This window comes from Eublepharis macularius, chromosome 2 (genome assembly GCF_028583425.1).
Source record: "Eublepharis macularius isolate TG4126 chromosome 2, MPM_Emac_v1.0, whole genome shotgun sequence".
NCBI lineage: Eukaryota > Metazoa > Chordata > Lepidosauria > Squamata > Eublepharidae > Eublepharis > Eublepharis macularius.
In genome coordinates, this window is record NC_072791.1 from 79,511,612 (window position 1) to 79,525,146 (window position 13,535).

Genomic DNA, 13,535 nt, shown 5'->3' on the forward strand with positions numbered 1-13,535 from the left:
TTCTGCTTGCATTTCTTTGGCCTAGGCAGAGGTTTTCTTACATTGCTTTAATGCTTTATTCTCTCCAGTTTTATTGTTTTTCTAGTCTATCTCTTGGGACATTGTTTGCACAGTCTAATTCATAGCCCTGTCAGGAAAATGCTTTTGTGTACTTTGAATGTTCTGTAATTCAGCACATTTTTTCTTATTCCTGTATTCTAATAGGACTCTTTCTTCATGTTGATGAACCCTGTGCTTGTGTATTTTTTTCACTTAATATTTTTCCCTTTTCAGATAGTGATTCAAGAAAAGAACTCTACTCTCCTTGCATTTTTCTTCCCCTGTTCTTTCCTTACACTGAATGATAACCAATTAATTTTGTGATGGCCTGGCTGTGGGTTCCTATACAGCACAGATAGTAATTAGCTGGTGGTATCTCAATAGTTTATACTAATCCTCCTTTCATTCAAAGAGAGAAATTTTATATTCAAAATGATTAAATAGGATGTTGGCTATTCCATTTCAGCTGAACTGATTTGCATGCTGGGCAATGACACCAGTGGTCTGCATACTTGGGTTCCAGGTCCCTCCTTTTAACTCACAGAGATCCTGGTCATAGAACCTGTTAGATTTGATGGCCTATTAACAGAGTACTTGCTTATTTCACTAAGAACAAGTTTCCTTCCATAACCTTGACTCCAAATCCTAACTAAAAGCCAAAATAAATAACCTAAATTTACAATGGACAGATAAGCTCCAGGAAAGTATGTGCAAAAACCCTACATATAGCAAATTTATGTCTTGAATTCTGTTTGTTTATTTAAAATGTCAATATGCCTGCTTTTCTTCTAACCATCTAAGAACCATGAATGGTCATGAAACTGTTCTTTTCTGCCTTGCCTTTGGATCCTCTGTGCATCTTCCCATTCCCCAATGCTCCATTTATGTGCCAGGGGGATTATTACTCATTTCTCCAGCTGAGCCCCTCCCAGTAACACATGCTGTTCACAAGGGCCTTTCAGACCTAAAGAGCAGATTTTCTGGCTGGGGCTCAGAGACTATAGGAGGAGGAATAGATTCCTCCTATGAGCTCTTTTCCATTCATCGGTCAGGCTCCAGCCATAGATTTCTCTTATTCTTTTAACACAAGCTCTCAAAGGAGATAGTGCATGCCAGTTATGAAAATGTGTGGATATTTAATGAAGCTGAAGCATTTACTACTTTCTGTTAACATACTATCAATACCGGGTTTTGTATCCCGGTTGATGATAGTAACCTGGGACCAGAACAAAACTCAACAAGGAGCTGCCACTTAAAATACAATTAAATACTGAACAGGTTAACTTTTATTCACTTTTCTGTTTATATAGGCATTTTATAATAAGTAGGCACATATAGGTGCTTTGACATTTCTGAACCTGGGCTTTTGATAAAGCTTTCACTGTTGGGGCATTTGAGCCAGTTTGGTGTAGTGGTTAAGAGCACAGGACTCTAATCTGGAGAACTGGGTTTGATCCCTCACTCCTCCACTTGAAGCCAGCTGGGTGACCTTGGACAAGTCACTGCTCTCTGGAGCTCTCTCAGCCCCACCCACCTCACAGGGTGTTTTGTTGTGGGGATAATAATGGCATACTTGTAAACCACTCTGAGTGGGTGTTAAATAATCCTGAAGGGCGGTATATAAATCGAATGTTGTTGTTGTTGTCGTTGTCATCTTGACATAGTTCCTGTAGTAACTGCAAGGTTTCCTATTGTGCCTGTGAGTGGTGAGAGAGACCAACATCATAGTGCTCTGAGTCTCATCAGAAAAATAAATATAACTTCCCTCCACTATTTGGATATGTTGCTTAACAATTAAGCCCCTCTCATATATATTTGCTAAGATATCACCTCAAACACACTCAAAATTCCTTGGTGATTTGACTTTTGATATAATCTGTGCTGCCAATTTGGCAGTGGTTTCTGCCACTCCAGTAGCTCTCACTGGAATTATTTCATTAATGATGACCCTTTTTTGTTGTGAGGGCTAGGTAATTACGCTCAGTTCCTTTGCTGCCTGCTTTGTGCGCCGACTGTTAGTTTCTCTTACATTTTACTCTTCCTTTTAAGAGTAAGATTCTGTTTAAAATTCTGTGGCACTGACCTTGAGTTTTTTTAATTTGTCAGGCTGAGATCAACAGCTGTTTCTCTCCTCCTCTCATTTCTGTTTGGAGTCCTTACGAATCTGTTTTTCAGCCTTTACTTGGGAAACCTGACTGTGATCCTTAGTTCTCCTGCCTTATGTTTAACTTGAACCCTGCAATTTATGTCTGAGAAATTCTGGTGCCTTGGCATACCACAGACATTTTGACAGAAAAACTACCCAACTTTCTTATTCTTTAGCATGTTTTACATGCTCTTGGGTGAAATCCCTAAGAGGTTATAATATAGTAATTGCTATTAAGTCTTTTTGTTCCTAAATTAGTTGTATATGCAGCCCCAAGTATATAATTTCTTAATTTAAGCGTGCTTGACTGGAAAAATAAAAGGCTACAGTCCTAGGCATATTTTACATTGGAGTGAGTTCTACTGAACTCATTTGGCATACATATCTTAATATAATACTTAAAAATCTGAGGTGTGTTTTTAAAACTAGGTGAACATCACTTAAATTTATTTTGAACCCACAGTATTATTATTTTTTTGCACTGCAGTCATAACATCTGCTATCCTCACTCTCTTTAGCACAGTTTACATGCTAAGTAAAGAACACAGAGAAGGCTGCCCACCCATCTTGAGCAATCAGGTTTGGGATTGGGTTTTTTTTTTAGTTTGGAAGGGGGTGACATAACCTTGAGTTAGCAACAACAGTTGCTCTGATTCCCTTGTGTTATACTTAGATCCTGGAATTTTTGTACCATAGAAGCACTGTTGTAGGCATATAATGTATGAATTTCTTTGCTGGATTGAGCTAAAGTTCCATGTAGAGCAGTATTCCAACAAAGGCCAGTAGACACCTCTAGGCAGCAACACATAGCCCGTGGTGAGCAGCTTGCTGTTTTTGTGCAGTACTTTTTGGCTGTGGCTGCAAGGGCAGTTTGCCTGTCTCCTTTTTTGAAATCCTTTTTTGATTAATTGCAGGTTTCATTTGAGAAGGCAAATGTAGGAAGAGAAGCTTTGTAGATGCAGAAGCATGAGACTCTGCCAGCAAGAAAGAGAGGTTCTTGAGAGCTGATCAAGCTGTCTTCCCCTAGGACAAAGACATTCTGACATATCAATCCAGCTGGTTCATAATGTTCTTCTTCCCATGACCTTTAACTTGTCCTTAGATCTTCATTGCACTATGAGGAAACTGAACTTATATTTTATGTTGCTTTTTCTAAAACATAAATTCACTATCCATCCAAGAGAATTCCACAAAGCAAATGAAAGTTTAAATAAATCTGGGAGGGGCCGGGAGGGGGGGGAGATCTGAAACAGTTCTTCAAAGATTAACATCATTAACAATGTCAGCTACTTCAAACATTAACAATGTCAACTACTTCAGCCTAACTTTGGGGAGGCAGTTCCACAAAATCAGAATGATAATGCCTTCTACTGCAGGAGCTCCCTGGTAGCCTCAGAAGAAGAGAGAAGGAGGGTTGACAGCACCCTCTGGACTCTCTTTCTTGTTCAAGCCCTGCTCCCTGCAGTATGGTGCTATGGCAAGCTGTCTCCTCCTTAGCTGCCTGTGGGAGCCTCCCTTTTAAAAGATCCTCCCTCAGACTGGCTCTGCCCTTCCCCCATGCCCCACCAGTGCCTAGAGGAGGCTCCTTCTCCCTAGTTGATTGACCCTGTAGAGGGCCTATCCTCAGGTCCTCAGTTTTCCACCCTGACTGCTCCCCTTTCCGACCTGTTGAAGCCCTGCTGCAGAGTAGGGCTGGTTGGTCACTTCCAGGCCCTGCAGCTTGACTTTTGCGCTGGCTGTAGGTGCATGCCCTGCCTTGCTCTTCCAGTCAGAGGAGCTTTCATCCCTTCTGGCTGTCAAATGGCCTGGCTTGCCTCTCCCTCTCTGTGAGCAGAACTGGTGCCTCAGGGCCCTGTCAAGGCTGCAACCAATCCTGCTGCAGTGAGACATGGTGTTTGGCCATCTGCCACTACCAGCTGCCTGCCTTCTGCCCATCTCCCACTTGTTTCCCCTTGCCGGGCTGCTCCTCTCCCAGCACTGCAGAGACCAGGGCACACTGTGGCATGGAGTGGTCTGCTGCTGGCTGCCTGTCTTCTGCCAGCCTCCCTGTGCTGGGCTACTCCTTTACTGGTGCACGTTGCAGCGCAGAGATGTCTGCTGCCAGCTGCCTGCCTCCAACCTGGTTGTCCTTGTTGGGCTACCCTTCCCCTGTTGCTGCTAGCAGAAAATTCCCTAGGGCTTCAGCAGAGGCTGCTCCCACTGTCTGTCAGTCTGCCTTGGACCACTTGCAAGAATGGAGGTAAGAACGGAGCAGGCGACTCCCCAATCATGGTTTAAAACTGAAGTTTCAAATTCCAGAGTAATGCTACATTAAGTACATTACAGTAGTCAAGCCTAAAGATTAAAAAACACAAATAATGGCCGCAAAATTTCCATCCCTGTTCTTGAGCATGGTGAATAAGATGGAGATGTTAGAACACACAATTAACCATGGCTGCAACTTCTGAACCCAGAATTTTGTTTGAATTCATAAATAGGCAGATGGTATAAATTGGACCTACTGGAGAGTGCAGATTTCCATCTACTATTATTTCTAACTTGTCAGGATTCACGTTTCGACTGTTCTATCTCATTTACCTGAGGATGGCTGCCTAACTGTGGTTTGGAGAAAAGACTACTGTGCAGATGAGTTCTAAAAGAAAATTAGATCACGTTGATGAACAGTTTCCAGACCCAGACTCTCAGGGACTTCATATAGGCTCAGTGCAAACAAAACAATGTTTGATTGCTGCACCTGGAGTAACTTGGAGAACCCCCTAGAAAGGGCCTACTGACCACAAAGCATTCCTGTCAAATTCTTTAGGTATCTCAGTTGGATGATCACCATCTAAAACTGCTGAGATCCAGGTGGAATAATAGGGAAGCATTTTGTCTGTGATTTCTAGGGAAAGCCTCCAACAGCTTTATCAAAGCCTTCTGAATCCCAAGGCAGTTTTGCAAACTAGATTAATTTGTTAAAGGGCAGGATTCCCTGAAATTACAACTTTAGCACTGTGCCCAGAAACGTCAGATGAAATGCTGGTGATTACTTGAGATACTGTCTCATTGACTGCCCGCTAAACAATGATAGCCCTCCTACAAGGACTCATTTGTATCCATCTAGGACCCAGTTGATTCATAATGAGGGAGATCCAGTATTAAGGAATGATACAGACTTGTCTTGTTTCATCTTTTCTTACCTGAAGCAAAATATTTCTGGGGCGAAACTAAAATTGATATTGTCACTTCAGCTTTTATCAGAGTTCAGTTTTTATTTTTGGTTGCCTTTTTTATTAATGGTTAGCACAGATCTGGCTTGATCAGGTGCTGGATTGTGGAATTAGCGTGACTAAAAATGGATCTCTAATTTTTCACAGCATTAATCATTGCACTTAAAAATTATAAATCATGACTTTTTTCTTCTATAAAGGTTTAAACAGCTCTTTAAGTGAGCATGTGATCTTTTATTTTAAAAAAAGGTTGTCATAGTTTCAAAGGAATATTAAATCTCTGATTGGAGTATATCCTAGACACTGAAGCAAAACTTTTATTTTTAAAAGAACAGGATTTTTTTTAAAAAAATTGTGCTTTTGGCATGGGCTTTTTATTATGCTTTAACATGTACAATACAGCTGTGAAGCCTTGTGATGCTTAATGGTGATTGTATGTGATTATGTGTTAAAATGTATAATAGTTTTAGCTAATTAAAAATTTGGTCTTCAGTCTGCTCTCAAACCCTTTGGAGACCAGGAGAAGGAAAGAGTCAAAGTGACAAGAAGATAATTGTATCAGTTTAATGTTAAAATGTGGCATCCATTTGTTTTTGTTTGTTTAAAACATTTGTTAGCTGAACTTCTACCATGCAGGAACTCAAGGCAGTATACAAGACACATGTGCCTATCTATGGCACATATGTCTTCCTTGCAGGAGTCTTTAAATGTTGGGGTCCTATTGATCTGCTTCCTAATCAGCTGGAGGGAAATCTTAGAGTAGGAAACATAAACAGTAACATCCTCCTCCCCACGCCCCCGTACACTTCTGGAACCTTTTTAGCAGTGTCCAAGCAGCAGGCTGAGGTTCAAGTGGGTTCAACTCAAAATAAACCTACACAGAATTGAGGGGCGGGGGAGGGTGGTGGTGGATGAGAGCAGGAAATCTTTGTACACATGGCCCTTCTGCAAGTGGAGTAATGCTTAGCTATTTGCAGAAGGGTATTGGATAAAACAGCCCTTTATAGAATCAGCTGTAATTTAGATCAGTAGCAGGAACTGCCCAGTATAAGGTTCAGTGAGCTTGCTCTCATCATCTTTCTAAACATAGGGGGTGTCTTTGTTTAGAGAAAAAGATTTTACAAGAGTCATTTTCAGTAATGCTTTTATTGTAAATAATTGGCAAGTGTTCTTTTGTTTCCAAGATTCACTTTTCTTTTTTTTTTGAAAAATTTTTATTGGGTTAGAACATTTTTATTTTTACATTACAGTCAATTTTCCCCTAATTTTTCGTTTCTAACCCCCTCCCTTTCCCCCCCTTTTGTTGACTTCCAACAGCTTTCCCACCCTCTGTCCCTTTTCCCTTACTTCTATTAAATTCCTCTGTCTAAAACAGATATACATTCTCCATTATATTAAGCAGTACATCTTTAACTCCTTTACTTATTATACACCCAAACTATACGTCTTTAGATAAACAATTTATCCCATTTTCCAGTTTTGAATATTTCTATATAAACCTATATATCATAAACCATAAAAATTTCCCACATTTGAATCAAACAATTTGATTTGTTCTCTATATATTACTCATTTCAACTTTTTATGGTAATTCTATATAACTCCTCGCATAATCAATCAATTTAACTCTTCTGTACATTCAGTTTGGTGCATATAAATCTTATCAAAAAAAGAAAATATTATTATTTACTCAATCCTCATGTTTAAACCTTATCATTAATTATTCTCTATCAATGTTCTATCAGTTAACCTATACATATCTATATATATCTCAATCAATTGATCTAACTGCTTATAAATTCACATTTCTCTTCCTCCCCCGGTAAAGTCACCCCTCTCTTTTATACTTTTATTATACTTCAGTAGTTCTCAAACTGCCACAGTTTTCCTCCCACCTCCCATTTCTTCTCCAGATATTGTTTCAGCTTCTCCCAGTCTGTGTTAAACTGCCCTGAGTCCAGATCTCTCAGTTTTCTTGTCATCTTGTCCATTTCAGCCATATACAGCAATTTGTAGATCCAATCTTCAATAGTTGGCACTTCTTGTACTTTCCATTTCTGCGCATACAAAAGTCTAGCTGCTGCAGTCATATAAAAAATCAACGTCCTATGATGGGCTGGAATTCCCTCCATTCCCAAGTTTAGCAGCAGGAGTTCTGGGTTCTTATTTATTTGAAACTGTAAAATTTCACTCATTTCTCTTATTATTTCCCCCCAGAACTGCCTAGCTACCTCACACGACCACCACATATGATAGAGGGAGCCCTCATGTTTCTTACATTTCCAGCATTTATTGGAAGTATTCAAGTTCCCTAGCGCAATCTTCTTTGGTGTCATGTACCAACGATAGATCATTTTGAAAATGTTCTCTTTAATATTAATGCATGTCGTTGTCTTCATTGTAGTTTTCCACAAGTATTCCCATGCCTCCATTGTTATTTCTTTATTGAAATTTATAGCCCATTTCACCATCTGTGTTTTAACTATCTCATCCTCAGTATACCATTTCAACAGTACTTGGTATACCTTGGATATTCTTTTCTTGTCTTCTTTAAGAAGGGTCTGCTCTAGTTCCGAGTTCTCTGTTCGTATGCCCCCTTTTGCAAAGTCCGAGTTGTATAAGTCTCTAATCTGTCTATACTGGAACCAATCATAGTTAGGTGATAGTTCCTCTTGCGTCTTTATTCTAAGTTTAAATACTTCAATCTTAGTTATTTCTTTGTACGTTAAACATTGTTGTTCATTATCCACAGCTCTCGGATCTATCACCTCATATGGAACCACCCACAAGGGGGTTCCTTCTTGTAAGTAAGTTCTGTACTTCTTCCAGATTGTATATAGACTTCTCCTTACAAAATGATGCAGGAACATCGAGTTGACCTTTACTTTGTCATGCCATAGGTATGCGTGCCATCCAAAAATTTTTTTATATCCCTCTAGGGCTAATAGTTTCTTATTCTTTAATGTCATCCACTCTTTTAGCCAAACTAGGCAGATTGCATCATGGTAAAGTCTCAGATTGGGCAGTTGCATTCCGCCTCTCTCCTTTGCATCTTGTAGAACTTTTACTTTCACTCGAGGCTTCTTGCCTGCCCAAACAAAATCTGATATTTTCCTCTGCCATTTTTCGAATTGTTTAGAGTCTCTGATGATTGGTATTGTCTGTAACAAAAACATTACTCTTGGTAACACATTCATCTTAACTGCTGCAATCCTGCCCAACCATGACAAATTCAGTCTATTCCATTTGATCAAGTCTCTCTCTATCTGAGTCCATAATTTTTCATAATTATTCTTGAACAAATCTATATTTTTTGCAGTCAGCTCAACTCCCAAATATTTCACCTTACTAGTTACTTCACAGTCCGTTGTTTCCATTAACAATTGTTGTTTCTGCTTAGTCATGTTTTTACATAGTATCTTTGACTTCTTTTTATTAATGAAGAAACCTGCCAAATCACCAAACTCCTTAATCTTATCTATCACTTTTGGCATGTTCTCCAATGGATCTTCTACAATTAACATTATGTCATCTGCAAATGCTCTAACCTTGTATGAATAGTCCTTTATTTTTATTCCTCGTATTTCCTCGTCTTGTCGTATTTGTATCATCAGAATCTCCAATACTAATATGAACAACAATGGAGATAACGGGCAACCTTGTCTTGTTCCTTTACTAATCGTCAATTTCTTGGTCAGTTCATCATTCACTACAATTGCTGCAGTCTGGTCCCTATATATTTCTTTAATTGCTCTGATGAATCTTTCTCCCAATTGTAGCTTTTCCATAGTGGCAAACAAAAAATCCCAGTTTAAATTGTCAAACGCTTTTTCAGCGTCTACAAAGAAGAAACCAACCTCTTTATCGCAACGCTTGTCATAGTATTCAATAGCATTGATCACTGTCCTTAAATTGTCTCTTATTTGTCTGTCCGGCAAAAAACCTGCTTGTTCTTCCTCTATAACTTCCGAGAGCCACCCCTTCAGTCTCTCCGCCAATATCTTTGCAAAAATTTTATAATCATTGTTAAGTAATGATATAGGCCTGTAATTTTTCACGCTAGTCAGATCTTGGCCCTCTTTTGGGATCAATGATATATTCGCTTCGCTCCAAGTGTCTGGAATTCTTTGATCCCTAAAAACTCCGTTCATCACCTCTTTTAGGAATGGTGCCAGTTCGTTGGCCATTGTCTTATAAAATTTAGCCGTAAGTCCATCTGGCCCTGGCGCCTTTCCTAGATTTGCGGATTGTATTGCCATACTTATTTCCTCGTCAGTTACTTCACTGTTCAACTTATTTCTCCAAGCTTCCGATATCTCTGGAAGTTTGGTTTTCTCCAAATATGATGCTATTGATTCTTTGTTTACTTCTTTTTTATTATACAGCTTAGCGTAAAATTTATAAAAGGCTCTGCTAATGGTAGTCTGCTCCAAATACGTTTTGTTTTCTTCACAAATTTTATTTATTATTTTCTTTTCCCTTTTCTTCTTTAATTGCCATGCCAAATATTTCCCAGGTTTATTGGCACCCTCAAAAACTTTTTGATTCAGTCTTTTAAGGTTCCACTCCAATTCTTTATTACTCATTGCTGTTAACTGTTCTTGAAGAATTTTGATTTCCTGATGTATTTTCTTTTTCCCTGGTCTCTTTTTTAACTGTACTTCTTTGGCTTTTATTTTCCCCTCAATCTCTTGTCTTTTCTCCTCTTTCTTTTTCCTTGCTCTACCATTTAAGTCCATTAGTATGCCCCTTACAACCGCCTTATACGCATCCCAAACTTTACTGGTTGGTATTTCTTTATTCACGTTGTATTGTATAAAAAACTTAGTCTCTCTTCTCAATGTTTCCATATTCTCACTTTCCTGTAACAAGTCCTCATTTATTCTCCAGGCTTTCCTTTTTCTCCTTTTTCCAAATTTCCACATAATTGGGTTGTGATCTGAGCCTACCATCGGCATTATTTCTACCTCCTTAGTCCATAACGCTAAGTCCTTTGAGGCCCAGATCATATCAATTCTTGATAATGTAAGATGCCTTGCAGAATAAAAAGTAAACTGTCTGGTTTTAGGATATTCTCTCCTCCATACGTCTTCGAGAGTCTCTTGTTGAATCAACTCAAAAAAAAGCTTTGGCAATAGTCCTCTTTTCTTTTGTGCTTTTGTAGTCTTTTTGTCTAGTTCCAAATCTGTCACTCCATTGAAATCTCCAGCAAGAATTATCTGGTCATATACAAGATCGTCTAAGTGCTTCCTTAAGTCCTCAAAGAAGCTTTCCTTTGCACCGTTAGGTGCATAAAGTCCGACTACCAACACTCTCTTTAAGTTCCAATTACATTCCACTGCTACAAATCTAGCTTCCACATCTCTCATAACAAATTTTGGCTGCAGCTCCTCTTTTATATACAACACCACTCCTCTTTTTTTCTTGTTGGAAGCCGCTACAAATTCTTTGCCCAATTTTCCAGATTTTAAATATTTTACATCCTGTTTTCTAATATGGGTCTCCTGCAAACAAACAATATCACATTTTTGTTTTAGTAGCCAGTGAAAAATATTTTTCCTCTTATTCGGTGAGTTTAGTCCATTTACATTCCAAGATAATACTTTACACTCCATATTCATGGTTTTGTTGGTAAGTCTTTTTCATTGTCCTTAATAAATCTCTCCATCTCCCGCTCAGATCTGATACGCTTTTTTGCCCCTCCAAACTCAAAGGACACTCCTTCCGGTAACTCCCATCTGTACCTAATGTTCATGTCCTTCAAAGTCTGAATTAACACTCTATATTTTTTCCTGTCCAGTAACACTGATCTGGGCAATTCCTTCATTATGATAATCGTCTTGCCATCGATCTCCAATGGATCTTGAAATTGTTTTGTCACAATCCTCTCTTTCATATTTCTAGTTGTAAACTGCACGATCACATCCCTTGGTAGTTTCCTCTGGGTTGCAATTCTCGAGTTCACACGATACGCCACATCTAGGATAGCCACAATTTCCTCCTCCTCCTTCCCCAGGTATTCAGCCAACACCTCAGTCATCTGTTCTTGCGCTGACTTCCCTTCAACTTCTGGCAGACCACGAAAACGAAGCTGCTTCTCCATGTGTTTAGTTTCTGCAACTGACATCCTCCCCTTTACCAATCTCATCTCTGTTTGTTGCGTTTCTATTAAATTCTCCATCGCGTCTTCTACTGTTTTGACTCTCTGTTTCGTTCCTTGTAATTCACTGCTAATCGTTTCCACGCCTTTTTTCACTTCTGACAGCTCCGACTTTACTGTCTGTGTAACTTCTTTGACCTCTTTAATAAGCTCCAATTTCGTGTCCTTAAGTTCTTTCATCATGTCTATAAGTTTTTTGTCCAAATTTTCTATTGCCGATTGCCACTCTTTTTTCGACATCGTGGGGCTTGCTTTAGCTCGCTCCCACGAATCTGCTCTCTTCCTCAGCTCCGTGGCGTATAATTAAACGTTTTCCTTTTTTTCAAATGTCCCAATCTTTGCCAAAATTAATTTTTTATATCCAAAATGTCGGGCGTCTTTTCTCTATGGTTTCTCTATGTTATTATAATCCAAGATGGCCTACTTCCTCTTCCGCTGAAGCCACGACCCTTCCACTTTCAAAAATGGCGATTCCCCACTTCCTGTCCCTTGGCAAGGGCCGCTTCCCTCCAGCCACTCTATTGTTGTTACGCACTTCCTGTCTCCCGTCTTCCCACAGCAGGTCTCGCGATGGTGTCTTTTTCCCACAGCTCCAAAACCACAGGTATTCAAAACAATAGTCCGATTTTTGTAATAACTTCTTTAAACTTAGTCTCTTTTAAAATACAACTCCTGCCGAGTCTTCACCTCCTTTTCACTAGTCTGTTGCAGTTTAAAAATCTACTTTCTTTCCTCTCTATTTTTGTCAATCTGTCCCGTTTCAAGAGATAGCGATCTTTACCTTCTCTTCAACTTTCTCGGGTTGTAATCGCTGTTTCGATCTTAAATTCTCCTCTCGACTTCCCTCCCCGATCGAAGCTTGGGTATGTAGGTCTTATGCCAGCCGAATTGGCCCCAAAATTGCCGCAGAGATTATAGCCGACCCGTCGCAAGATTCACTTTTCCATAGGTCTCCATTATGAAGATTTTCTGTATAATGTAAAGAAAGGATAAAATTAAGAGTTGACCTGGCTGATAACTATTCTTGGTTTCTAAAGGATAATTGGAGTTCATGGCCTGTCCTGCAGCTTTTTAGAATCTCAACCTTCAGGTGGTCACTTTGCCACAGTTATCTGTGCCAGACCTATGAACTGTATTTTGTTTGGTTTCTTTTTTTTTTTAAATAAATTTTTTATTAGATGGGTTAACATACAATTAAGATTATAACAGTTACATTTTCCTTCGTTTCCCATGATTATATGCTTCCCACCCCCTCCCCTCCCCCTTTTCTGTGTTGACTTCCAACAGCACTCCAACCCCTCGTTTTCTAATCCTTATTTCTAAATCCTAGTTGTCACATCTTTTTTTATTACTGGTAAAGATCTAAACTATATCTTATATTATTTAATAACTTTCAAAAGACCACAATTGTCCTTTAACATCCCATTTTTTCTCTAAATATTTTCTCAGTTCCCCCCAATCCTCAAAGTATCCCTTTGGATCTTGATCCCTCAGTTTTCTTGTTAATTTGTCCATTTCCACCATGTACAACAATTTTTGTGTCCATTCGTCAATTTCTGGTATTTCTTCTCTCTTCCAATATTGTGCATATAACGTTCTTGCCGCTGTTATCATATAATACAATAGTACTCTGTCTTTTCTATTAGCGTCCTCTAAATGCAAGGATAATAATAACATTTCTGGATTCTTAACAACATTATATTGAAGTATTGAAGACATTTCGGCACATATTTTAGACCAAAAGTCTCTAGCCTTGCCACAAGTCCACCACATATGAAACAGAGAACCTTCATGCTCCTTACATTTCCAACACTTATTAGATATTTTGTTTGGTTTCTTAAAGGGACAATGGAGACAGATCAAGGCACCGAGCCCCACGGAATGCCCGTATGTCTGCACCATCCCTTGGACGCTTTGTCCCCAGGTAAGGCCTATATACTCAACAAGGGCATGACAACTGTGCAATCCATTGCCTCAGTAA

General features: G+C 39.2%; 1 protein-coding gene across 1 annotated transcript in view; it reads left to right on the forward strand.

The window, feature by feature from the left end:
- Window positions 1–13,535, forward strand: part of AMBRA1 (autophagy and beclin 1 regulator 1) — a 405,622-nt gene that overhangs the window by 159,388 nt on the left and 232,699 nt on the right. The window contains exon 11 of the mRNA XM_054971604.1: window positions 13,398–13,478. Within this exon, the coding sequence (XP_054827579.1) occupies window positions 13,398–13,478 (81 nt within the window). The remainder of the gene's footprint in view (window positions 1–13,397; window positions 13,479–13,535) is intronic.